At 30.8% G+C, this 17,808-nt stretch overlaps 1 protein-coding gene across 1 annotated transcript in view; it reads right to left on the bottom strand.

Annotated features, from left to right (window-relative positions):
* Positions 1-17,808, bottom strand: part of LOC126739306 (discoidin domain-containing receptor 2-like) — a 222,791-nt gene continuing 204,983 nt past the window's right edge. The window contains exons 6-15 of the mRNA XM_050444933.1: positions 9,755-9,972; positions 9,059-9,694; positions 8,643-9,010; positions 8,415-8,590; positions 7,288-7,410; positions 7,127-7,230; positions 6,790-7,068; positions 2,123-2,270; positions 1,936-2,069; positions 1-1,076 (exon numbers count right to left, since the gene is read on the bottom strand). Of these exons, the coding sequence (XP_050300890.1) occupies positions 908-1,076; positions 1,936-2,069; positions 2,123-2,270; positions 6,790-7,068; positions 7,127-7,230; positions 7,288-7,410; positions 8,415-8,590; positions 8,643-9,010; positions 9,059-9,694; positions 9,755-9,972 (2,355 nt within the window). The 3' untranslated portion in view covers positions 1-907. The remainder of the gene's footprint in view (positions 1,077-1,935; positions 2,070-2,122; positions 2,271-6,789; positions 7,069-7,126; positions 7,231-7,287; positions 7,411-8,414; positions 8,591-8,642; positions 9,011-9,058; positions 9,695-9,754; positions 9,973-17,808) is intronic.

Genomic DNA, 17,808 nt, shown 5'->3' with positions numbered 1-17,808 from the left:
GATAAAATATTAAATATCTCACAAACGGGTAAGTTTTGGTATAGACGATGCTTAATAAAAAGTATGCAGAATTTTTAAAGCAATCCAAAAATGCAATAAAATATAGGGTGTTTCATTTAAATTAAAAAAGTTGTGTATCATATCACATTTATAAATCACCCTGTATATCCAAACATATTTTTATGTTATGCACCTTAGACAGTAAAGCAACTTTGTATAAATTTTTTTTTGTATCACTGTATAAGGAGCTATCGTCCGTTATCGCACTAATGGGACACCCTGTATAGTAATATAAAGAAAATCTTCCAAAGTTTAAGTTATAGTTTTATAGTTTTGTTATTATTAGCAGCATAAGTCGGCGTTATGAATAAATGTAAAACTGCGGGTAAAAGCTTACCGTATTGACCACTCTTGCCAAATAGTACAAACGACATTTTTGACGTAAAAACCACATTTTAAACTGAAATTTTAGTGGGATTCAGGTCGTCACAACGTCGCACGTACAACTCGACTAAAATCCAATTTCTCTTTTAGTCAGTATGGCCAAATGATTACAATTAGTGCGTAATTATTGTCAATAGTTAACATATTAAGGTTACTTAGAAGTCTTGGAACATTACATATTGAACCATAAACACTAATAAGTATTAATCACATAGAAGTAAATCGAATCAGGAACTAAACTAATCAAGTCGTTGTATTAAAAAAATAAATAAAACAAGCTATATAGAAATACTATTATAAGTTATCACCCTGTGTAGTATTTACAAAACATTGATCCCTCTATAATCTATAGCGTACGGGGGTGACAAAGTGTCCCCGTACACGTACACATCGCAGCATTTAAAGAAAAACAACCAACAAAGTATAAATAGGTTTTAAGCCATCCCTGTATTCAAACCGGAAACTATACAGGGGCGTATCCGAGATTTTTTCGCTGTAAGAACATGTGAATTTCCCTAAAAGTTGGTCGATCAGAGTCGACTCGTGACCAGCACTCCAGCATCAGGTCGTAAATGTCTTTGTTGTTTGAAGGTCTTGGTAGGTATTGGTACTGTTTGTCATCGCAGTGTAGCCTGAAAAAGGAATAGGAGTATACAGGGTGTCGCTTAAGAATTATATTAAAAAAAATATAGACAGACATATGTAGTACCTAAAGATATTTAAGCGGTTCAAAGTTGAGTAAGCGAAGTCTATATAAAAATTAATTACAGTTTTTTTTATCATTGCTATAGAAAATTATTTTTATTATACTGTATTACAAAATCGTTACTCACTTTTGCCTTGAATGTTATAATACTAATTCTTTAGTAATAACTCATAATATTATATGTCGAGCTAAATAATTAAGAATAATATTTATCCATTGCCAAAAAAAAATATATAAATTTTTTTTTAATAATATAAAAAAAATTGCATAAGACCTTTTCGATATAAAGAAAGTACTTGAAAATGAGGAATTATTAATTAAAATTAAAGGGGCAATTTTTTGCCAGGTTAATGTAAAAATACCGTTTTCTTATAATATTCCTTTAAGGATTTCTGGGTTCGAAAATTAAAGAGGGCCACTTTTATTTTTTGTAAAAGGGGCAGATTTTAATAGTAGATAAACAGAATTAATTAATCTAGTTCGAAAATCCTTTAGTTGTTCTAAAAATTATAATAAAGAATAATAAAAGCCAAAAGCTATTGCTTGAACTATTAAGAGTATGAGCCCACTGGCTTAATTTAACTTTTTTAGGCTAAATTTTATAGTCACTAAAAATAAGTAGAACACTAGACTACTGCGGTCTGAAAAAAATGACCAACTGCTGAACCCCTTTTAAAAATAATACGTGTTGTATATTTTATAGTACAATTGCCTATAACTTTAGCTTTGCCTCCCATTTATTCGTTTTTCTTTCTCTAACACTTTCCCAGATCGTTATACATTACCTTGCTAAATTTTCCATTATTTCAGGATCTGTCATATAATCAAACGGTTGTCTCCTGCAAAGGGTCAAGATTTCCCATAAAGTTACTGCAAATGCCCATACGTCGCTCTTCGTTGTATACCTCATTTGATAAACCTACAATTTTCCATTCGGAACAATATTTAATTTATTATATTAGAGAAACTTACAGCTTCCCAAGACATCCACCTAATCGGTAATGGCGTATTACCATCCACTTTATAATAATCATTTGCATATAATTCGTTGTATGTGCCATAATCACATATTTTTACTTGGTAGCCTTTTCCTATTAGGCAATTTCTTGTAGCTAAATCCCTATATAAATTTAAAAAAAAACACCCAGTTTAGTTAGTTTTATTTTTATTAAAACATCGTAAATTACTTTTACAATGTTTTGGAAAAAGACATAAAAAAATATATTGTTTCAAAGGCATTTAAAAAAAATTAAATTTATATTAGGAAACCGATAAAGAACATCAAATAGAAACACAAATAAAATTTTTTTGTATTTTAATTTAAAGAAACGTGCCAATATAATGTTATTAAATTATAAAAAAACAATACTTTTGATCCATTTTAGTCAAATAAAAATTAGATAAACACACACATTTTTAGTTTTAGAATATTGATTTTCGCCTAAGATTCTAGGCATCATAGAACAGCTAATTCGATAATTTCCTTGAAGTATTCAAGTTCCTTTTTTATGTCTATATAACTATTTTTTTTTAAATAAAACGTCAAAATGAAAATTATGTACAGATTTTTAGTTTTTGTTATATCTTGCAGATATTTCACATCTTTCAGATTAAATTTTTTTTATTAAAATTAAAAAAAAACATTTCATGCTTCTCGAGCATTGGAAATAACCATTTTTATTTATCGAGAATTTAAAGTAATTTTTATTTTTACTTTAAGTGTTTGTTGCACATTGAAAGCCTTTTTAATGTCTTTCTTTTATTCTATTTCAGTTAAAATGTTGATCTTAGGTTGTCTATCAAAGATTTAAAAAATATATTTTAAGTTTTTTAAATACTTAAAGTTTTATTATATATCTGAGAAATTTTAAGCTTCTGCAGTCATATTCTCGGGATTTAAAATCGTTTTGCATGTTTCCCTAAAAATTTAACAAAAAAAAAATAACTTTTCAGATTTTCCATGTTTTTTCATTCATATTCTTACACTAATTGTTTCTATTTGTATTTACACTAATTGTTTCGGCATTCCGATTTTTTGCATACATGTACTATTTAAAATAGACAAAAGATTAATTTTTATGTATTTTTTAATATTACAGGAGTTTTGACATTATTTTATAAGTTTCTATATATAACCTTTGATTTTTTAAGTTTTTGCATTTATATTCCACGTATTAGACCTAACTTTTAATGTCATCCAGGAATTTAAATTTCAAAACCTCTCACGGTAATTATTTTTGATTTCTAGAGATTTTGTGTAATTTTTTGTAATTTCATAGATTCAACATATTCATTCAAGTCACATTCCAAATATTCGTTCTGTGCAATTAACTCTTTCTAAAATTTGAGATTCATTTTTACGTTTTTCAAGCTTATATAGTCATATTCCAGGAATTTATATGTCACACAAAATGACAAAATTTTTCACATTTTTCAAGTTTTTGAGTCATATCCCAGGTATTTGTTATCAATTTGTATGTTTCTTTTTATTTGATTTAATTTTTTATGTCTCAAAAATTTGACAGAATTTTTTAAATTTTTAAGTCATATTCCAGGTATTTGTTATTATTTTGTAAGTTTCCAGAGACTTGAGTTAATTTTTCTATAAGATTAAATTATAGCCTTTTTCATAATTTTCCAAGTTCCTGCAATCATATTCCTTCTATAATATGCATTATTTATGCCAAAATAGAAAATATTTATATTAATAAAGATTTTATATTTTTGTATATATTTAAAGCATTTAAAGAAGATTTCTCTGTTATTTTTTGTCTTCCATATTCTTGTATAATCATATATTTTTATATTTTCCCAGCGTTTACAATCATATTTTATCCATAATTCTAATTTTTAATGCTTTTCTAGGCCTTTGCTGCCATTTTCCAGGTATACAGGGTAATTTTCTTTAAATTTTAGAGAAAAAATAGAAATAGGGTTTCTATTCTAGTCTCGGTCTTAAAATATTTTTTTTATATGTTCCGAAGGTTACATGTTCCGTTTAAAAAAGCATCATCAGACCTTATAAACATGTAACCTTCATAAAAAAAAATTATTTTGAGACCGAGACTTGAGCTTTGAACTGTGGTTTTTATTTTTTCTCTACTTACGTCCCTGTTGGCAAATTATGCTGCAGAAATATTACAGGAATATTACATCTGCAATATTGCGCCTTGCAGCAATATTGCACATATATCACTAGTTCATTACAGTCATATTGCAGCAATGTTTTAATGTCCGCTTTTTTCACTGCATCCGCAACATTGCTAAAACATTATAGCAATATTTAATGTGGTATGTTACTGTAATATTGCATTAATATATGTGCTGTATTATTGTAGTAATATTTACGTAATACTACTTATATCTTTTATTTATATTGCTGCTATAGTTTATATTAATTTTATATTGAATTTGCAATATGGATAAAATATAACAAAAGTTATATTACATTCTTATTAATAATATTATTGATGAAAGGTAATGAATAAGTTAAAGGATATATTATATATTGGGATAAAGTCATTTATTATAGGAGAGTAAAAATATATATATATATATATATATATATATATTTTATATATATATATTATATATATATATATATATATATATATATATATATATATATATATATATATATATATATATATATATATACAAACTTGGCAGTTTACAGCGATACAATTTACGTCACTTTTCCCATTCTTCCCACATTGAGCATGAATTAAGTTGTATGAGTGCCAATTAAAATATTATCAATTAGTTTAGGAATAAAGTTTGTAAATTGTGTAATAATATAGTAATTGCATTTTTTGTTGAATATATATGAATATTTACACACCTGGATAATAATAAATAATTACACTATCTTTATATTTTGATTATTAATATTATATTTCATTGAAACCCACTTAATAAACATTTATTTGCAAAATTTATCATATACCTCAATCATTAAATATCTTACATAAGCAATATGGCTGCAATATTACACATCGAATTTTAGTGATATACATATATCGCATTTGTGACGGTTATTAAATATTGCAAAAGTATTGCAGGTGCAACATAGGTGCAAATAAAGTTAACAGTATATATGCAATATTGCAGATAAAATATTAAAACATAAATTGAAATGAAATATTGCTGGAATTTTATATAAACAATATTACATCAATAGTGTGCTTGCAATACAGATGCAACATTACACTAGCATTTCACTGATATATTGCATTTTCAACAATAATGAAATATTGCAACAATATCACAATTACTACGTATGTGCATTATTAACTTTGTATGTGCAATATTGTAGCAATAAACATGTAATATTATATTTGTTCTATTTTAACTGCAATGTTACTGGAATATTGTAAAAATATTGCAGAAATAATATATCAAAAGAATTATTTCTGCAATATAACGAACGTTGCTGCAATATAACATGCCGACAGGGGTAGGTCTCTTTGAGACAATGGACGACTTTTTTCAATTTAACTTTTAGGATTTCGAAGCAAGTTTTTACAATTTTCGGTGTTTAAAAGTCATATTCCAGGCACTAAAGATATTTTTATTTTACTTCCAGAAATTTAAAATAGTTTTTTTACATTTTCTCAGCTTTTAAAGTCATATTCTACAAATTTTAGATTATTTTTCACGTTTTTTTTTTATAGTCATATTCTTTCGATAATCTTCTTATTTCCGTGCCGTCTTCAATGAAGGTTGGCAAATGCGTGTCTATCTTGTGCCGATCTAAGAACTTGCTTAAAGTTCAAGCCGGTCCAGTTTCTAATGATTCGCATCCAAAATTCTTCCAAAACCTCTTTGTCCTTCCAACTTTCTCTCAATTATAAGTGAGAGTAATTTATGCCTGGGTAGGTGGCATAAGTATGCCGTTTTCTTTACTTATATAATATGTAGTAGCTCTTGCTCACCATCTATTCTCTTGAAGTAAGTACGATTTTTGAAATACTTCATAGTTCGTAATTCTCTTTGTCCAAGGAATCCTTAGCATATTTCTGGAGCACCAAAGTTCACATTTCGTCCAGTCTATTGATCATGCCCACTTTCAACGTTCATGATTCAATGCCGTGCAACAGGATTAACCAGACGTAATGGAGCACCACTCTCAGACGCAGGCTCAGATCCAAATATGAAACGGAGAGAACTCGCTTATATCAAATAAATCCTTGACGTGCTTGCTCAGTTCTAGTTTTTACTTCTTTATCAAGATTTGTGCCTATTTCAATCCAGAAACCCAAATATTAAAAACAATTTACTATTTCTAGGAATTCGCCATTGATTTGCAACAAAATCGGGAAATCCTAATTTTTTTTCTTAATTACCATTGTCTTTGTTTTTTAATGTTGGTCTTCATATCATAGTCTGAGCTTGTTCTTTGAACGCTATTCAGGTACTTAAACTAATTACCTTTGTTTTTTTGTAAAATTTAAAATATTTTGTCTAGAATTTTGTTGTTCTCTGTCAGTTGGCTTAACCATGCATTTAAAGAAATAAAGAAGCAACAAAACTGGGATATTTATTATCTGAATATTAGATAGACTGACATCTAATAGAACTCATAATAAAAATATATAAAATTTAGGTTTTAAAAACAATAAATTTTCTATTTCTCATACCTATGCACAAAATTCAAAGTTTCCAAATACCGCATCCCTCCGGCAATCTGCGTGGCTATATACAGCAAACAATTAAAACTCAAACTTTTCACCCCGTAGGGTAAAGTGGCGTTATTCTCGCTAGTGACGTGGATTTTTAAGAATTGATTTAAGTCGCCGTGTTCTAAATACTCCATTACCACACAGAGAGGCTCGTCTTGGCTACAAATACCGAGAACTCGTGCTATGTTATCATCATCAAGCGCTGCCAGAATTCTTACGTCTCTATAGAAGTCTTTTCTGTAAAATAATTTTATTTTTGGTTCATTATAATATACAAGTTTTGTAATACTAATACTTTTCTTTATCTGTAGCAGAATCTCCTAAAAATTTAATGGCTACTAATCTAGTGTCTAGTGGTGAGGAATACTCGTCTATACCATCAGCTTCAGCAATATAGACCTAAAATAATTTTTAAAGAAATCTTATGGTTTATAGGATAATAGTGGGAAGACCTACCGTTCCAAATGCCCCTTCTGAGAGTTTAGATAACATACGTAATCTATGTCTTGGAAACTCTTTTATTGTGGTTTCTTCCAGTCTTTTCTTCAGTATTGCTAGAGCCTCTTGTTGTGTAGGAGACTAAAAACATTTAGTAAGTTGAAAGTATACATTTTCTATCTTTTATTATATATTTATTATATGAATATAGATACATATTTGCACAAAATTGACTTGAATTTGCCAAACTAAATTTAACCCCTGAGTCTATCCACTTATGTAAATTTATTACTATTTTGTCAGACCGTCTGCTAATACAAATCATTGTTTAAAGCGATTAGGACTACAAATTTTTAAATTCTTATCATGGGTTTAAATTATTTGTTTAAATATAATTTTTGCCTTAGAAAAAGTATTTTAAAATTTAAAAAATTAGGATACAAAAATTATTATTCTTAATAACAATTTCGTGAATAAAATTAATTTCTGTTTTTAGGTTCTGGTGACTATTAGAAACGATTATTATTCTTTACTGATTTAGTATTCTGAAGGTGTAAGTATATTAAACTAATTACAGTTCCGATAGGATAAAAAATATAAAATTAATACTCAATAAATATAATCTTAATCATCATAAGCGAAGTATCAGGAAATAACTAAATTTTTGTTTTAAGCTAAAATTTACAAACAGGTTTGCTTTATAATTTAACATATATAAAATTATTATTATTTATAGAATATGTGTATTTAGAAGTCCCTGTATACTTACAAGAGGTATTTTAATTTAAAATATTAAATTAGTTATTTTATATTATTAATATTTTTTTTTAATATAAGTGTGAAAGTATTAAATACATGTTTACAGATTATTCAAAATTTATAGAATATTCGTAAAAATTAATATGAATATTTTCCAAATTATTACATGTAAATTTAACTGGAATAAAATTTATTGCTTTTGAAATACATAGAATCAAAAAAATAATGTACGCAAGAAACATTACTAAGATACTGGATGAACTAAACTTAAATAATAATTTGTTGCATATATACTATTTACTATATAACTTCTTAAGATTGTTCGAATTAATCGGCTCAAAGAATAACAAATTTAAAATACTCTAAATTATTTTATAATACCTTACCCTCTTGGATTCTGCTCCCTCACTCCTTGTGCTCCGTAAGGATACTCTTTGCTTATTGGGAGAGTTCTGGTATGAATTACTGTTTATTCTACTCCTAAAGGTCGGCAAACTGTTTTGTTCGTATCCAGCCAGTAATGGTAATGTATTGCCTTCAGGAACAGCGTAATCATAATTATCTAATAAAAATAAATTTATGCCATCTATAAGATAATTAAATATTTTTTTTACCACAGTTAGAACTAGATTTCTTGGTGGAAGTGTCATTATAATCAGCCATTTCCATTATAATCGGGCTGTAGCTATAGTAAGGTGCGAATTTCATTGCTTGGTAAGGCTCTTGATATGTGTTTTCTTCTTGGTGCGGTAGTGGTAACGTTGACCGAAAACTGGACTTAATAGACCCTCCACCATGGCTTTTTCGATAGTATTCATCCCCGCTACTATTATTTATCTCTGTCACCCCATAGGCTTCTATTCTATCCTTCTCAGGCACACTGTAAATACTTTCGTTACCTTGAATGTGATGTGAAAGAGTACCATTGGGAAAAGCAAGATTTGATGCATTCGGACTACGAAGAAACTTGCGATTTTTAACCCTAAAATGCGATGGTCAGAACTTTAAATTAATTTCAAAGTAAACTTACTTAAAAATTAGGACAATAATGCCACCAAGAAGGATCAAAACTATGACAACTCCTACTAAGATAACTACTATGACCACTGGTTCGTTGACGTCACTAGGTACAGGTATTTCAATTTTCTCATGGTCTGAAGAGACTCTTACATGGGGAGTTGTAGTGGGTTCTGACTCTACCGAGAAGTTTCCATGAGCTACAACTGATTCAAAAGAGATTTCGCTAACCATTATCCATTTTGCAGCGAAGAAAAGCTGCAGTTTTACATATTTGCCCACTCGATGGTGCAACTTAATGGAAATGTTCCGGGCATTCTCAAATATTCGGTCTTCGACGTATTCGTAAGTGATCGGCTCTCCGCGATTAAATCGTCTTCCGCCTATACTAAACAAAACTTTTGCTACGGAAAACACTTGTACTTCTTTGGTAAATTGGTTGTTACAGAAGATGTGCACTGCAGAGAACTCGCGAACTTTATCAAACTCAAATTTTATTTCGATGGGTTTATGTCGCGTGTCGTTCTTCCAACCGACCCAAGATTGACCATCATATAAGTCAGTTTTAAAATCATCTCGCCCAAAATTTCCATCAATTAGCTGACCCAGACCGTTCTTCAGCTCATGTCCTTCCCAATCACCGTCATATCTATATTAAAAAAATTATAAACAAATTTTTCAAAATTCTTTTCTAACATGTAGTACATACCCGATATCGTAGAATTCCCAGTTAGAACCTCTTTTGTCTCCTTGTGGCATGGAATAACTGACTATTCCATCTGTCCATCTACAGCCGTACAGCTCAACTCTCAAACATACTGTTCTCTTATGGTAACTGTATGGGAAGAATCGGATTTTGCTGGCCCATATGGGTGGATCGAGTTGATGTTTGGATTCTAGGTAAGGGTTAATGTTTCCAGGGATCACCTGAAAAAATAACACAGAGGAATTAATTTTAATTATAAAATAGTTGAAATTGAAATTGTCGTTTTAAAATTATGAGAATAAAAAATCACAGTGTAAATTAATTTCCTGAATTAAAAATGTTTGGCGATGCTCCAGATGAAGGTTTTCAATTTTTCAGTTTTTCCTAATTATGAAGAATTTTAAGCTTAGTTTTGAAGTTAGAAAAAGTATAACTAATAGTTATTATTCTCATGTTTTTTAACTAAAAAAAAATCACAGGTTGATTATATTTTCTTCTCTTCTCTATTCATTTTTTTAAATAATGAACTACCTTTAAATTAAAATTATAATAAAATGAAATAAGCTTATGCAAGGCTCTCAAATATACAATTAGGTTTATCGTATCATATGAAACTCAACTGCAGTAGTAAATTTGGGTACACTTGAATTTGCTTTTTTAAATATTGACACTGTAAGATGCATAACTTACATGGATTTGATTTACGATTTATTATTTTCTTCCAAATTCCTAAACATGAATTAATTAACAAGTGATATACTAATACTTTAATAATATAATAATACTTTAAGAAGAGCTATTTGAAATATAGCATTTAATCCATTTTAGTTTCACGATTCATTGACAATCGTTCTAAGATGACTTCTCTATAACGATTAAAATTGCAGAAAAATATAATTTTACGAAGATTAAGCACATACTTAATATATAGGCACTATATAGAGTGAAATAAGCTAGAACGCATAAAAAATAACTTTTTACCTAATTTCGGACACATAAAAAATCAATACGGCTAAAATTCATTAACAATAGTTATAAAATACTCTCTGTTATGTATAAAGATCATAAGTATTCTTAATTGAATATTAAATTTATTATTATTAGGTCCAGTACCTAATCCAAGGGTGAAGTGCAGTTAAATGCAAAAAAGTAGACTTTTATCCCAACTTTGGACACATTAACTTATCCTAGCACTAAGATTTATTGGCAGTTATTACAATATAATTTCTTTCATTAATAAAGATCATAGTTGCATGAAAAAAATACAATTTGACGAAGATCAAAAAGATTGCTCACACAAAATTCAAAAGGATCCCATGGATTATGTTAATTTTTCAAATTTGAGGAATAAATGTAAAACTCTTCGTGATGAATGTTTTAGGTTCGATATTTAAAGATTAAATACTGAAATTTCTCATGATCCTTCTTCATTTTGGAAACACATCAATAGGTTACGTAGGTTTGATTCATACCCCAATAGCATGCATATGAAAGCCGAGGTTGCTGGTAATGGTCAAGATATTGTAAACTTATTTACTAGGTATTTTGAAACTACACACAGGCAACCTGTCCGCAAGGCTCCTGACTATAAATTTGATTACAGTCTGGATTTAAATCGCATCTCTTTTTCTTTATTGGACATATTTGATGAAATCTTACGCCTTCCTAACAAACATTCTTTTGGCCCTGATGGTATCCCATCTGTTTTTCTTAAAAACTGTGTGTGCACTCCGAGTAAGCCTCTGCATCACCTTTTCAATCTTTACTTGACATCTGGCAAATTTCCTGATTATTGGAAGGTAAGCTTTTTAACACCAATTCATAAAAATGGCGATAGAACTGATATTTGTAACTGTAGAGGTGTGTGTTTTCAGTCTGTAGTTCCTAAGCTGTTTGACAGGTTGTTTTCTGTGCGATTTTCGTGGCACTGTAGGCGATTGTGATCATCAGCATGGTTTTTGCTTAGTGATCATCAGCATGGTTTTTGTCAGGGTAGATCTACGGTGACTGACCTGTTGACTTACCAATATGATTTGATTGGTGCTTTTGAGAGGTCTGTACAGGTCGATAGTGTGTACACAGACTTCTCGAAGGCCTTTGATAGGGTTGGTCATGAACATTTGGTTCACAAGTTTGGGGCTATGGGCCTTGGTAGGACTTTGGTCGAATTTTGTCACAGTTTTTTGACTAGTCCCACACAGTTGGTCAGGATAAGTAATTATATTTCTAGTGGTATTGAAGTATCTTTAGGCGTGCCTCAAGGTTCGCATATTGGACCGGTCTTTTTTACCTTGTTCATAAGAGATTTGAGTGATGTAATTGTTTATTCAAAACATCTTGCTTTTGCTGATGATTTTAAACTGTATAAAGCCATTGAGTCATATCTTGATGCTGAGCTACTTCAATTGGGTTTAAATAGTGTCGCTGAGTGGTGTAATAGCAATAGTCTGGAACTGAATGTAAAGAAGTGTGTATGTATTTCGTTTGGTCGTTCTAATAAAATTCTTAATTATCAATACATAATCAACAATAACGAACTCAAGTCAGTTGATACAGTTAAAGATTTAGGTATTCTTTTTGATACCAAGCTAACTTTTTTGCCGCACATTTTAGATATTATTAACAGGAGTATGCGTAGTCTTGGTTTTATCACTAGAAATAGTGTACATCTTTCACCTTATTGTTTCAAATTACTTTTATACTCTTTGGTTCCGTGCTTGAGTATGCGTCTGTAATTTGGTCCCTTATTGTGATTCTCATATTGAACGCCTTGAGGCTGTACAAAGAAGATTCTTAAGATCCCTTGCTTATAGAGCTGAAGTTAATATTTTTCGTAATTATTACATCGACTATAATGCTATCAGTGTCCAATTTAATATCCCCAATCTTGAAGTCAGACGGCATTATTCTGATGCTTTAACGTTTTATAAGATTTTAAATGGTTTATATCATTGTCCTACCATCTTGGAAGCAATTCCTTTTAACACCTGTCAAAGAAGGATCAACTCTTCTATGTTTCGTTAACCCTTTCATTCGGCCAACTATGGGTTTTTTTCTCCACTGACTAGGACCTTGCGTTTCTTTAATGAAAATAGTTTCGATCCATTTTCCGGTGGCTTACGGTCATTCAAATCAAAAATAAATAATCTTACACTTTAACCTACGTTCCTTGAATAGTGTTAAGTTTTTAGCCCTGTTGATGATTGTTTTTTCAGAGGTTTTATCTTGTTATATTTTTTTTTGTAATTCTAGTATTGTATTTATATTGTTATATTGTCTAGTATTTTATATTATCTGTTTTGTTTTTTTTATTTTGTTTTTGTAAACTGGCTCTGTCGTATATTGAAATAAATAAATAAATAAATAAGATCCAGCACCTAATGTCAAGATGTAATGAACAACACCATATACTTAAGATACTTGTTCTAACCTGAACATTTTTGCCATGAATAAATACTATTTTATTCAAAATTTAGCTTTAATTTCTAATAATATACTACTAAACAAAAACTAAAAAAAAATGTTGATATTATCCAATTTGGTTATGCGTTTTATAATGTAAAAGCAATGAGAACTAAGTAGACTGAAGTGAGTAAACGCCTAATAGTGAAAACTACATTATAAAATGGAGGTAGTTCTCTTATCAGTCAGATGAAAATCCTAGGAGTCAGTGAAACTCGGTGACCTAACCCTGGATAATGTACAACTGGAAAGCACACTATGTACTATGCAAGATAAGATAATCAAGACATATAGAATTAAAATAATCGTTTCCCTATTTTTAAAGAGAGTAACTTCTTCAGCTGAAAGCTTATCCACTTGATTTTAACATCATACATATGCAAACAAAGATTGGGAACTAGACATGAGAGATGTACACAATACATAAGAAGAAATATCGGAAACTTGAGTGAACCAGCAACAGACGCAATTGGTAAATGGAAGGAAATAAAAGGAGGTGTTAAAGTGACAATATAACACTTTGTTACAGGATTACGTAAAGAAGAAGGAATGGATGACGGATAAAATCCTTAATATGATGAAGGAAAGAAGATAAGGAAAGAAGAAGGCATGTACGACAACATGTGCAAAAAGATATGTGCAAAAGGAAAATCAATAATACCCAACCGAGATCAATAGATGCAGACGAAAACCTTATATCAGATGACTTGAAGCTCATTGCCACATGAAAAGATTACGTAGAACGACTTTTTAACGATGTCCACAGAAGACCAAGATGATGACATGACAGGACCCGAAATACTAAGTTCTAAAGTGAAAAGAGACATTTCTTTGCTAAAAAACATTAAAACATCAGGTCCCGACAACGTACAGGGCGAGATCATAAAATTCCTATGCGAAACGGATGATCATTTCCTTAATTTTCAGACAAACATAACATCTTTTACGACATCTTTTACGATAAAGGAAGATTTCGTAAGAATAGTTTAGATCAACCTTTGTAGACATATGTAAAACATCCAGCGTAAGAACTGTGATCAACACAGATTAATAAGCCAAAATCAGACACAATAGAATATATAACAAATGCCAGAGTCACAATATAAATTCCAAAGCACATTGGACGTTCATCGACTTCATCGACTTCTACAAGGCGATTAATAATGTCAAACGTCCTAAATTCATGAAAATGATCGGGAAGATGCATATTGCTGACAAGGATCTGCGCATAATCACTTGTCTTTGTAAAAAAATTTTCAGGCACTGGGAAAAATTGTGGAGGATATCAAATTGAACAGAGAGATAATCAATAACATAAGCTATACTGAAGATAATAACTGATATATATAATAACTGCAACGAGCTTGAAAGACTCATACAATTATGGTCTAAAACTAAATACAATTAAAACAAAATGCATGTTCATCAACAGAACATAACAATTTCCGATGATATTAAACAACCCAAACATAGAACAAGTAAAGAAAGATACACATCCTTTGAAATCACAGTCAAAACAAAATGGGATTAGTAAACAGAAATAACAACACGAATTGAAAAAGCGCAAAACGCGTTCAAAAATGTGAAAAATATGAATATGAAAAAAGGTTCACAAGCAAAATCTCAATGGAATTAAAATTAAGACTGGTTAAGTGTTACATCTTCTCAGTCTTGTTTTATGAAGCAGAGGCATGGATCACAACGGAAGCCACCTTAAAGAAATCAGAATCATTGATTTGTGGATATATGGCCGCATTCTTCGCATTTGCTGCACCGACCACATCACCAACGTAGAAGCAATGGATTAGATGGTGTATCAGTGGAAGTGATGCTATAGTTAATAGTCAAGAAAAAGGAGTCGACAACAGAAGGAGACCGGGAAGAACGATGACAATTGTTACATAATTTACGGTGGTTCGGACTATCATTGAACGACCTGTTCAGAGGTGTCGTAAAAAAAATAAAAATTGCATTGTCAATAGTTAATGTCCGTAACGGACAAGGCAAAGGTAGATGAAGAAGAATAGTAGCTTGTATTTTAAACTTATTATTGATCTTGTTCTGATTACCTTACTCTTTCTTGGAACCCAAAACTTATGGCCAAAATAAAATATGCTCTGTTTTGAGGAAAAATACTTCTTTTCTCTTTATTAGCTGACTTACATCTAGACCATCTGAAGTCACTAAAACTGTGTTAAAATAATTGGAAAAGAAAATAGATGCTAGATGCTTATTAACTGCTCTCTTCGTGCCAAACCAATATTCCGTCATAAAAAAATAATATTTTATAAAATAATCCAACGTTAGCCCCTGGACACGCTACACACGTCCCGTCGTTGTTCGTGCTGTCAAATTGTCAAGTCGGTCCGTTCATGTCGAAGTCCCGGTCACGCACCCCTTTCGCCCCCTCGGGACTAAAGACACAAAAGAATTATCGGCTACTTGGGAAATTAACCGTCATATTGTTGGAAGAAATTTTTTTTTAGCACATTATGAACGGAATTAGCGGCGTGGGAGTCATGCGGTAATTAAATGGATGTTTTTAAGTATTTTTTTTTTCATTTTAAAGTAAGCACGTCTAGAACTCTTTAGTGCATTTTTTTATTCGTTTATGGCTTAGATGGGACAAGCCGGGTTTTATTACGAAAAGAGAGCAGGAATTTAATTATCTGTTTGGAATATTAAGCGGTGCATAAGGACTTAAATAGAAATGCACTGAATAATTTTTTTTTATTGCTGGTATGTTGCTAGTGTACGTTGGATACTAATAAAAATTTAAAAATTGATTAGCAGCAAGTTTTAATTTAAGCTGTTGACTTTATTTTAATGCATAAGCTATGTTCTTTATAATATCTCAAGGAAACTTTTCTGGAATATCATCATTTCTAAATTGTTCATGGCAATAAATGGAATAAGGCTGGGATATTCATGTATACATTTTTAAAACGGCCGAACAACCAACGGCGATAATGGACACACTTCAAGACCATCAAATGCAGTACCAGCTGGCCAAGTATTTGGCTTTTTCAGCTGGATAAAAAAATACCTCATTTTGAACACCAATTTTAAAAGTGGAGTCTGAATTGTTCTTATTCTTCGGCAATGGAAAACATCGGATAAAGTCAGCAGTTCCAAGTGTTTCTTTGATGGAGTGAGCAAGTTGGTTTACTGTGTAGTGGGATGGAATGTTGGATACCATTACATAATGCCAGCAACTAAGCATTACGAAGCAACTAAGGTGGAGGTATTTCAACTAAAATGGCCAATAACATTTGGTTTAGGAATGCAATACGGAAAAACGAGTACTGAGAGACAAAATAATATTTATATCTATCTCTTCTTTGAAAAATGTCTCTAGAGCCAAAACGGCTTATTTTTGACTAGGGATTTGTATGCAAATATTCTTTTCTATATTGTCCTATGCAAGCCTCATAAGTTTGCCTCTACTTTGTAATACCCGGTATCCTTAGCAATAGTTAATTAAAAGGCAGTGAAGTTCGAGGCAGCGATGTCAATACGAGCGTCACTCTCTCCACTGCCTGTGTTCACTCACTACCTGCTAAGCTGATTTTATCGAGATCTAGAGCTTAAGTTTTAGATGTTTAAGAAATGTATTATTTCACTCATCCGTCATTATGAAACTAGGACACATACCTTTCCCTAGTTGTACCTTTTTTTTAATGGAAAAAGGAGACTTTTATAGATTTACTTATCAGACTCGTAAAGTTTCTCGTTTTATCCTAACTTGATCAGCCGATTCCAGAATTTGTAGATGCCTTTCCCCTAAAATTTACATGTTCAACAATTTCAAAATAATGTTCGTTACGACGGCTGCTACTTCAGTTTAACAACTATAGTTTAAAAAACTTTATAACTCTGATGTTATAAATTTATTTAAACTATAGATGGGGCAGTTATCTAGGCGGACAACTAAATGTATAATAAAAGACAAATGAAAGGCAATAATGATCCCTCGGAAACCCGCCTATGTTTCATAATGCAGCGGGACGTTATTCCGACGCATGGAAAGCGTTCGGAGGTGCACTTATCAGAGACTCCCCTTTTGGTACGAAACGAACTGTGGGGGGACGAAACGAGGTCCTAATTTCGCGCGGTCACGCAACGTTTTGTCGTCGGTGTGGCGCCATTTTTCCGACGACGACAAAAGTGACGACGCGTCTTCACGTGCCAGATGCCTCCGTGTCACTCGTACCGACGCTGCAGGGCTACTTTTTGTTCTACCAAAGATGCAAGTTTTATGAAAGAAAAAAGTGTATGATGTATAAGATTCCATCTTAAAACTACATCAAAACATTTAAATATTTCATCGTTTAATTTATTTTTTGATTAGAGCAGACTAGAAAAACGTGAATCATAGGCATTTAAGTTATGCATGGTTTATTGTAAATACATACAAATTAAAATTAGGAAAAAAAGCCTTAAGTTACGACTGCTGAAATAGGCTATGAGATACAATAACTCATAAATTATTTGCCATAAATAGAACTACCATTAATTAATTGCAAATTTGTGCCTAAGTTGTCTATAATATCACATTAATTAAAAAACCTCATTCATATGTATTTAAGTCGAGA

Source organism: Anthonomus grandis, chromosome 8 (genome assembly GCF_022605725.1).
Source record: "Anthonomus grandis grandis chromosome 8, icAntGran1.3, whole genome shotgun sequence".
Classification (NCBI taxonomy): Eukaryota; Metazoa; Arthropoda; class Insecta; order Coleoptera; family Curculionidae; genus Anthonomus; species Anthonomus grandis.
The sequence above is the reverse complement of the archived record's forward strand: the minus strand, read 5'-3'. Positions and strand labels throughout refer to the sequence as shown.